Source organism: Salvia splendens, unplaced genomic scaffold (genome assembly GCF_004379255.2).
Source record: "Salvia splendens isolate huo1 unplaced genomic scaffold, SspV2 ctg1067, whole genome shotgun sequence".
NCBI classification, from domain to species: domain Eukaryota; kingdom Viridiplantae; phylum Streptophyta; class Magnoliopsida; order Lamiales; family Lamiaceae; genus Salvia; species Salvia splendens.
The window spans coordinates 12,597-21,714 of NW_024598611.1; the positions used below are offsets into that span (position 1 = coordinate 12,597).

At 37.9% G+C, this 9,118-nt stretch overlaps 3 protein-coding genes across 3 annotated transcripts; 1 reads left to right on the forward strand and 2 right to left on the reverse strand.

Annotated features, from left to right (window-relative positions):
- The first annotated feature begins 2,225 nt into the window (after positions 1 to 2,225).
- Positions 2,226 to 4,532, forward strand: LOC121788527 (transcription factor bHLH130-like). Its single transcript, XM_042187178.1, has 6 exons — positions 2,226 to 2,925; positions 3,254 to 3,555; positions 3,628 to 3,804; positions 3,894 to 3,959; positions 4,040 to 4,108; positions 4,196 to 4,532. Exons 1-6 carry the CDS (start codon positions 2,472 to 2,474, stop codon positions 4,262 to 4,264), a joined length of 1,137 nt encoding a protein of 378 aa, XP_042043112.1. The 5' UTR covers positions 2,226 to 2,471; the 3' UTR covers positions 4,265 to 4,532.
- A 191-nt stretch (positions 4,533 to 4,723) lies between these two features.
- LOC121788528 (non-specific lipid-transfer protein 3-like) lies at positions 4,724 to 5,477 on the reverse strand. Its single transcript, XM_042187179.1, has 2 exons — positions 5,069 to 5,477; positions 4,724 to 4,986 (listed from the first exon to the last, which is right to left on the reverse strand). The coding sequence occupies exons 1-2, from the start codon at positions 5,460 to 5,462 to the stop codon at positions 4,970 to 4,972; spliced, it is 411 nt and encodes a 136-aa protein (XP_042043113.1). The 5' UTR covers positions 5,463 to 5,477; the 3' UTR covers positions 4,724 to 4,969.
- A 259-nt stretch (positions 5,478 to 5,736) lies between these two features.
- LOC121788529 (histone H3.2) lies at positions 5,737 to 6,351 on the reverse strand. Its single transcript, XM_042187181.1, has one exon. It carries the CDS (start codon positions 6,295 to 6,297, stop codon positions 5,887 to 5,889), a length of 411 nt encoding a protein of 136 aa, XP_042043115.1. The 5' UTR covers positions 6,298 to 6,351; the 3' UTR covers positions 5,737 to 5,886.
- Between the last annotated feature and the right edge of the window lie 2,767 nt (positions 6,352 to 9,118).

The following is a 9,118-nucleotide window of genomic DNA, read 5'->3' on the forward strand; positions in this document are numbered from 1 at the left end:
CGAGTGGTGGGGATAAGGATAATTAATAATGAAATTAATATCTGGATTCATGCATCTCATATGTAAATCAAATAACCTTGTTTAGAGTCTCTGTTACTACTTTTCAAGTGTATCGCCCACCTACTTTCTCTCACCCCTTGACCATAAAAAAGGACTAAGCATATGATTATGATAATGACTAAAGATTAATCTAGTTTATATATTCAATGTTACTTAAATCTGATCTCGGCTAATCACAATTAGCATAAGCTCCTAATTGCCCCTTCTCACTAGTCAAAGATACCATCCCTCACAAGAAGGAAAGAACAAGATAGCATTCTACAATCACTTTCATGGTTTTGATACATTTCAAAAATGGTTTACAAAACCACCAAACCCTTTCAAAACCATGGACTCATCAAAAGTTTTTTTTTATTAAAAAATTATCTTTGTTTCAATTTAATTAAATTCTATCATATCCTTATGTTTGTGAAAAATAAATAAATTATTTAATTTACCAGGATATATTTATTGTTGTTTGAGTGAATATTATTTCTAGAAGAGGTATGTTGTGTGTATATGTATTTGTATGGGGCTGTAAAGTTGCTCCTCAGATTAAGGAGAGAAGACAATAAAATATTTAAGGAGAAAAGGTAATTACATATTAGGTGTTCTTTGTTTATCTTATTTTGAATGGATATTTATGTGAAATCAAAACTTAAGTACAATCAATTTGATATAAATATAATTGTTTAATTAGTGAATGTTTATGAAACTAAGTAGTTTCATAAAATGATTGGTAAACATATTTTTTGTGTGGATAAGGGCCTCGCAATAAGTGGAGTGGTGCGTAGGGTGAAGTGCACTTTAAGTGTGGGCAAGCACAGGTTTTTCATAAAGGAAATTTTAAAAGTGTGTGGATAATATATTTAAAATATAATGTATATTTAAATAGTGAAATTATAAGTGGGGGTAGGGCATTTTACGAGCATGCATTGTGAAGATTTTGATCGAGAAGTTGTGAGGACCGATTGATCGATTGAATGAACCGCAACGAGAAAGGAAAACGCAGCAATTACGTGGTTCGGCTCTAGGCCTACATCCACAGGCAGAAAACTAGTGTATGTGTTTATTGATCACTCAAAGAAAGGTTTTACAAGAACACTCAATTCTCTCGGAGAATTACAAGTAAAGCACGCTCTCAACTGGCTCAAAGTCGACCTGCTTCGAGAGCACAAATGCACAGTTGAAAACTCTCTTCTTTTCTTCGATCTCTCTTGAATTCTGTTGTTGTGGAATGAGAGGAAGCATCGTCGCTACTTAAAGGAAGTTAAACTCAATAAATTCAGCTCAACCGCTAGCTTTTTCGCAAATTCTGTTACAATCGCCAATCCAACGGTCATCTTCCTTTCTCATTGATCAAATTGTTTTCCCTTTTTTTCTCCTTGATCAAGCTGCCTTCCTTTTGTTCCTTGATCAAGCTGCAGCCCCACCGTAGTCTGCAACTTTACCGTGCGCATAAGCTTTGATCTTGATCAGCTCAATACACTAACATGCATTTCATACACAAAATAAGCATCGTAAATTTATGAATTGTTTATATGTAAATACAAAAATTTAAATATTTTCTGTTTTTTCTGAACATTTGTTAAAGCTATACACACAAACTTTTATTATTTTTCTTCTTTTACTCCCAAAACTAATTTTCTTCAAACTGAAAATCCATGGCTATGCCGAAAATGTTGGTGTGGCAATAACAATATTGTTTTTAATATGAGAAGGTAAATTGCTTGTAAATATAGGAAAGTTTTGATATTTTCTGATTTTCTCCCGAATTCTTGAGATTTTTTAATTTTCTTTGACGGTAAATGTTTCTCTAGCATCCAATACTATACTGAACTTGGGTATGATTATTATAAACACACATATTTTCAATATGAGTATAGCAAACCCATTCTTTCTAGACATTGTCTGCACCAAATTAATTCACAAAAAAAATATTATCTTAATAATTAAACCAATAAAATGTAGAAGGAGCTAAACTAGAGCGACTCACCAATAAATTTTAGGTTGAAAAATTAATGAAATGATGACGTGGAGGCAGTGACATGGCAATGGATATATACGCCTAGAATGGGGGTTCATGATTAGTCCGGATGCAACTCACCATTTCGACAACTTCACGTGTTCAATTTCGTAAATCCGATAAATCCGCACCAATTATTTCCGCTCTATATATACTCTTCTGCTCCACACACACGCACGCACGCACTTCCTTTCCTCGACTTTGCAATTCCCTCAATTTAACGCACAACCTCCTCCTCTCTCTCTCTCTCTCTACCTACATCTGTTTTGCACCAAAAAAGGATTCGATTGATCGAATCTATCCACCCACTGCTTTCCACCACCATTCAATCCCATTACCTCTTCCATTTAAAATTCTATACGAGTTTCCATTAATGTTTTCCAATTAAAACCTCTTCTCTCCAACTATGTTCAGCTCAGACGCCATTTCCAGAGACTTCCTCCACTCCAATCCCTCTCACACCGCCAATTTCAAGCATGACACCGATTTCTTCACCAATCATGATCAACATCAACACCAGCAGCAGCAGAGCTCCGGATTAGCTCGATACCGGTCGGCGCCGAGCTCCTTCCTCGCGGCGCTTCTCGATTCCAACACCGATAATAACAGCAGCAGCGGCGATGAATCGGATGCTTTCTTCTCCGCGCTCATGGAAGCGCCGCCGCGCGATCTCAATCCCAAGAGTAGTATGAAGCAGGAAGATGAGGCGGATCCGGAGCCCCGATCCGCGCAAAACGGGTACCCGGGCGGGTATGATGGATCTTACTCTGTGGGGATGGAGCATCACAGGTTGAGAGATCAAAATGGGAATGGGTCTAATCTGCTCCGCCAAAGCAGCTCTCCTGCTGGATTCTTCAATGGTAAATTACTTCTTCTTCTTCTTTTCTAATTTAGCTGGAAAAGTTTGTTGCTTTTCAATGAAGGGTGGAGTTGACTTTTGAGCTGGCTTACATAAATATTTCCTACTTGCAATATTTTTTATCTGTATCAATTGAATTAAATTAAAATGATATTGGAGAAACAAAATTCAATGCAAACTTTAGGTTTTGAAGTGCCTCACTGAATGATGGATTCTAAATTTTCCTGTTTTAGCTGTTAAGTGTTTGTGCATAAATCTTGGCATGGTTGATTGTGAGTTCAAGTAGTAGTATTAAATATGGAGTGGTTAAGACTTGTTTTGGGCCTCAGGTTTTGGTTTAATGGGAGAGGCAGGAAACTACAGAGTTCACAATCCTGCAGAAGACAGTTCATCAGCTTGTGGTTTGAGTAGTTCCATGAATTTGTCATCGGCTGCATCTTCTAGCTCGAGATTCATGCCCAGCATACCCGAAACTGGAAATGAGAACGCATTCAGCCCTGAAAATGGTCGTCTGAGAAACGGGGCTGCCTTCCATCATGATTCTTGGAATGAAACATCTTTCAACAGTTTGAAAAGAAACAGAGACGGTGATGCGAAGATGTTTTCCGATTTCAATGGATTGGAGAATGAGGTAACCACATTTCTTTATACGTTGCTGCATATTGTCAGTTACTTCTGTTGTTGAAATCCATTGTTACTTCAGAATGGAGAAGCCAGGAAAAAGTCCTCTGGTTTAGTATCGCATTTTAGCTTGCCAAAGACTTCCACGGAGATGGCTGCAGTTGAGAACTTTCTGCAGTTCCAACAAGAAACGACCACTCCTTGTCAAGTTCGAGCAAAAAGGGGTTTCGCCACTCATCCTAGAAGCATTGCTGAAAGGGTAAATTTTCTAGGATTTGGAATCGTAGTTTCTCCCATTCAAACAGAGGAGTTATTGAGAATAACAGCATCTCTTGCAATGATTTGCAGAATAGACGAACTCGGATTAGTAAGAACATGAAGAAGTTGCAAGATCTTTTCCCCAATATGGATAAGGTAGATTTTGTAAGGGTATTTACATTTGGAATGGTGTTCATCTTGTTTGGTGTATTTGCTGATTCCGTTTATATATGCAGCAAACGAACACAGCTGATATGTTGGACTTGGCAGTTGATTACATCAAAGAGCTGCAGAAAGAAATGAGGGTAATGAAACAGATACATCATCTCTTTCACATTGAACATGCTCACCAACCTCATCTTCCCTAATTATTTTCCCTCCTTTCTTTATAGGTGCTCAACGATGCGAGAGCAAGATGCGTTTGTTTAGGTAAACCTCACCAAACAAGTCCTTCCAAGTAGATGCTTCTGGCAAGACGAAAACCAAGTGCAGTAGATGAGTATATCCTTCAGTCTTGATTCACCTGCGACCTCACCACCCACGTGTCGAATCCCGTTAATGTGGCCTTTTCCCTATTGTTCTATGTATGCGTGTTGCAAGTTCCAACCCTCCAGGAAGAGGAGGGGGGAGAAAAAGGAGGAAAGACTAAACTCCATGTTGTAGTATTATTTAAACTGGTAAATGTTTTTATGAATAATTTTTGTTAAGAAAGCTCCTGCATTTTATGCATTTTTTGGTGTTGTCTATCCGTTCTTGTAATGCTAGATGAGTGAAAAGTCACAGACAGGACCCACCTAATTCTTTGAATATGGAAGGTTCCATTTAGATCCCACCACATAAATTATTGTGATTATGATTATCTTGTGCCTTTAGTTATATAGAGATTGCTCTTGAGTGTTGAATCATTTGATCATGTCTAGTAGTGGTAAGCAACTTAGAATTTATGTGTATGAACTAGGAAATAATGGATCTGCTACTATGAGCTCAATCCACAATATAGAGAAACTATTTGTGCAGCAAGATTAACAAGAAGACAACAGTTACTAGAAAATTCAAAACAAGGTAACTAACAACCTATTACAATTTGGCCACACACACTTATTAGACCTCACACAGTAGATGCAGACATTGATCCAATCTCATAGCAGCACTCCACAGAAAGCTTCTCACTTGGACGTTTCACCTGCACAAGAAAAAAAAACACTTTAAAATCAACCCCAAGACAGAAAATGCAGAGTGATCAATTGATGGCAGCATATGTATACATGGCTCAAAGTTGGCAGTGCACTTCTCCGGGAGCTGAGTAGCCATGGTGCGATCAACCCCAGAAATGGGAGGCCCGTTAACGAGCACGCAGAGACAAGGTTGGCCTAGCGCTTTGATGGAAGCACAGCAGGCCTCGGTTGGGGGGATGGGGCTGAAGGGAGCAACTGCTGACCTGCACGGGATGAGCTGAACGAGAGCCGAGAAGAAAGTGCTACCACAGGGATGGGCTGTGCTTTCCTGCGCCATCACCACCACCACCAACATCAAGCAAGCTAGCTTCATATTCGTGTTCATTGTGGCTGCCTTTGTCTTTGGGATCATCTCTCTTGGCATATATATAGTGCAGCCTGCAGGAGAGGATGATGCCTTCTGGTGCTTCTCTCCTAACTCCATCACACTTCATTCATGATTTTTACGAAAATCATGAACATCAACTTAATTTTATATATATAAAAATTGGATATTTAGTACTCACATAATTAAAAATCCCAAAATTGGGGGAAAATGGCTGTGTTTCTGAGTAATGGTCATGAAAAACTTAAACTTGCAAATTTTATACTGTTCTATTCGGCTTGATTATTCATTGTTGCATTTGCTAATAATTGTAACAAAACTTAGAATTAGATCTTTAAAGCACAGAAAATATCTAAATCACCCAATGCCGAGATTAATTGAAATTGAATTTCATTGAAATTGATAAGAAACTAGGAACCCTAACGCTGAAACAACTTTTTTACACTAATTCCCCAAAACGAAATCCAACACAACCCAAACCCTAACCCTAACAGAAGATGATTCCAATCCGAGTGAATTAAGCCTAAGCGCGCTCGCCTCTGATCCTCCTAGCGAGCTGAATGTCCTTGGGCATAATGGTCACCCTCTTAGCATGAATGGCACAGAGGTTGGTGTCCTCGAACAGCCCAACCAGGTAGGCCTCCGCCGCCTCCTGCAGCGCCGCCACGGCGGAGCTCTGGAACCTGAGATCCGTCTTGAAGTCCTGTGCGATCTCACGAACCAGGCGCTGGAACGGCAGCTTGCGGATGAGGAGCTCAGTGGACTTCTGGTACTTCCTGATCTCACGAAGCGCGACGGTTCCGGGGCGGAAGCGGTGGGGCTTCTTGACGCCGCCGGTGGCGGGAGCGGACTTCCTGGCTGCCTTGGTGGCGAGCTGCTTCCTCGGCGCCTTGCCGCCGGTGGACTTGCGAGCGGTCTGCTTGGTGCGAGCCATTGATGAAAATGAAGGAATGCGGTGTAGAGACAGAGATTGTATGTATGGATTTGAGTGATGGATTGGAAGGGCGGTGTTGGGGATATAAGTAGGGAGGAGAGTGGGCGGGAGAGAGGAAGATTTTGGGGGACGTTTGAATTTTTGGGGATTGTTGACTGCGGAATTGGATCGACGGTGGATGCTTCAAGTTCATTTTGCTATCCGCAGCTTTGAATCTTGGCCAATAGAAATATGCCACGTGCACTGCAGGGCTTGTTAAATTCTTTTGGCTCGTAGCTCTCTCTTTTGACTCTTCCCGCTTTCATTGGAAGTTGAAAATATCTGTACATTGATTTATGATTAAATAAAAATTCATTACTTTTAGTAATTCGTAACTGTTGTTGGAGTAATGATTTAATTGATTTTAAATTCATGTTCAATTGCTTGTGCATGGTTGGTTACGTGATTTTTAAGGGTTCGATTGGTTGCCTATGTTGGAAAATGTAGGAAAACAAATACTATCACTAGTTTATACTCCAATACTTTACAACTTTTCATGATAGAGATATGTAACCCTTTTCATTGTTTGATTGCAGGTTATGAATTCTTTTGCCACATTTTTGTAGATTTTGTTTAAATAACAAAATAATAGAATATGCAACCAAAAAGACTATTATATCCCTTGAATTATTTTGTAAACCCATGTTACCCTTGAACCCTAACCTTATGCTAATGTGTGGATTGTGTTTATATTTTTTAAGTTTATTTTGTATTTGTTGAATTAGAAATTGCTTGGTGCCTTTTGTTCTAAAATTGTTTGGATTATGTTCACTAGATATTTAATTGGGTATTATAAGCACCTCTATGTTGCTATACAGTATTGTAGAACACAAGCATAAAGTATAATTTAACATCTTGTATTGTTCAATGTGTTCATACTGTCGTACAAGCAGATTCATTTTCCCCAAATGGCCAACTTCCATAGACGTGCAAGCTCTGTTGCGTCAAGCCAGGAGACAGAGGGTTAGTTCTCCGTAAACAACTCGATCCATATCATTGTGTGGACATTCAAATTATTTTTGATCATGTCTTGTTCATATTCAACAGGAATGTGTGAATTTGGTCGAAGCAATTCGACTATAAGTGATAGGTCAAGAAGAGTTTGGACAGATAAGGAGGCCACTCTTATTATGGCGATGAAGGATCTCGTGGCTACTGGATGGAAATCGGATAACGGTTTCAGGGCTGGTTATCTTACTCGGATTGAGAATATAAAGCGTCAACATCTTCCTAACACCGATCTGAGGGTGCAACCATAGATACAACTACTCGCAGGGGTGGAGGGGAGGTAAAGATAGCTCAAAAAATTGGTTAACTATCCCCAAAAATGAGACGGGTCAGGATAATTTTCCGGGTCAACAACCTTTTTCCCAAAAGTGAACCAAACAGAGGAAAATGCAGGAAAACATTCCACTAACCTATAGTTTCAAGGCAACCAATCGAACCCTAAATGAATAGTATTTCAATATTGCGTTGCACGACTAGCTAATTGTATTTATTTTAATGTATATAATCTCAAATAAGTACATGATAAATAAAAAATAAAAAACTCTTTATTCAAAATAGCCCATAAAATGTTGATTAAAACCTTTTAGATGTACACAAATTGCAAACACGCACCAACAAGAATACTCTCATATATAACTCGGAAATATACTCACAATAAAACCTATTATAACAGTAGCTGAATATGATATTCTAGATTAAAGTTTCACCCGAGTGAAGAACATACCTTAGTGAGCGAATAGATGTATAGTCCAAAAAATTGAATTAAGATCTTATTACAAAACCTTTCATTACCCTACTTATAATAAAAGAGTGAACTACAAAAATGGTCCTTGAACTATGGTTTTATTTTGCTCATAGTCCCTGGACTTTAAAAATATCACCAGACATCCATGAACTAAGGGTTTATTTCGAAATTGGTCCTTTTAGCTATTTTCCACCCGAAAATGTCCTTTTGGGCTGCTGGGCAATTTTGTCTTTTCACATTTTTTACTTTTTCAATCTGATATTATTTTAATGATGTTCTAAATTTGATATTATTTCAAAACTATCTTTTTCTTCCATTTTTTAATCATTCAATTTGTTTCTTTATTTCAATATTAGATTTAATTTTATAAAATTAAATTTAAAATTTAGATTTTTAAATATTAATAAATTATTTTAATTAAAACGAATAGTTGATAATTTTGATTTTCAATCTTTCTTACAATTGAATATATAAATTTGATTTTCAACCTTTCAATTATTTGATAGTTCTTTAAAAAAGTACCACTTGAACTTTTCTAGCCCTTAGAATATTTTACACAGCTCACTAATGAAAGTTGATTGTTATTTTAACTTAGTCGTATTTCTTAACTAGTGATCCTATTTATTTATGATTAGAAAAAAGACCAAATTAACAAATATTTTATGGTATTGATGTCAATTTTGTGTTGTTGTGAGAGGAGGGATACTCAGAATTTGCCCCCTCCGATGATAGAAAAACTGAAAGGTCGCTAAAAAGATGTGGGTGTATGGCTCGCGTTAGATTTCATATCGACAGAGGTGTTTGGGAAGTGGTCGAATTCAATGATTTTCATAATCATCCTTTTGTTGAGGATACTCAAATGCATTTGATTAGATTGTGTCGAAAGATTACATAAACGAAGGGATGCATTCTTAACACCGTGGTAGAATCTGGGATTAAAGCCACAAAAGCTTTTTCTTACCTAACAAATGAAGCGGGGGGGGGGAGCACACAAAGTGTTGGTTTTACTCCTCAGGATTGTAGAATTTT

Excerpts from the sequence above, each read along its gene's own strand:
- LOC121788527 (XM_042187178.1), top strand. The coding sequence starts at position 2,472 with ATGTTCAGCTCAGACGCCATTTCCAGAGACTTCCTCCACTCCAATCCC. Across the intron at positions 2,926-3,253 it reads TCCTGCTGGATTCTTCAATG|GTTTTGGTTTAATGGGAGAG; the intron begins GTAAATTACTTC and ends TTTGGGCCTCAG. Across the intron at positions 3,960-4,039 it reads TTTTCCCCAATATGGATAAG|CAAACGAACACAGCTGATAT; the intron begins GTAGATTTTGTA and ends TTATATATGCAG.
- LOC121788528 (XM_042187179.1), bottom strand. The coding sequence starts at position 5,462 with ATGGAGTTAGGAGAGAAGCACCAGAAGGCATCATCCTCTCCTGCAGGC.
- LOC121788529 (XM_042187181.1), bottom strand. The coding sequence starts at position 6,297 with ATGGCTCGCACCAAGCAGACCGCTCGCAAGTCCACCGGCGGCAAGGCG.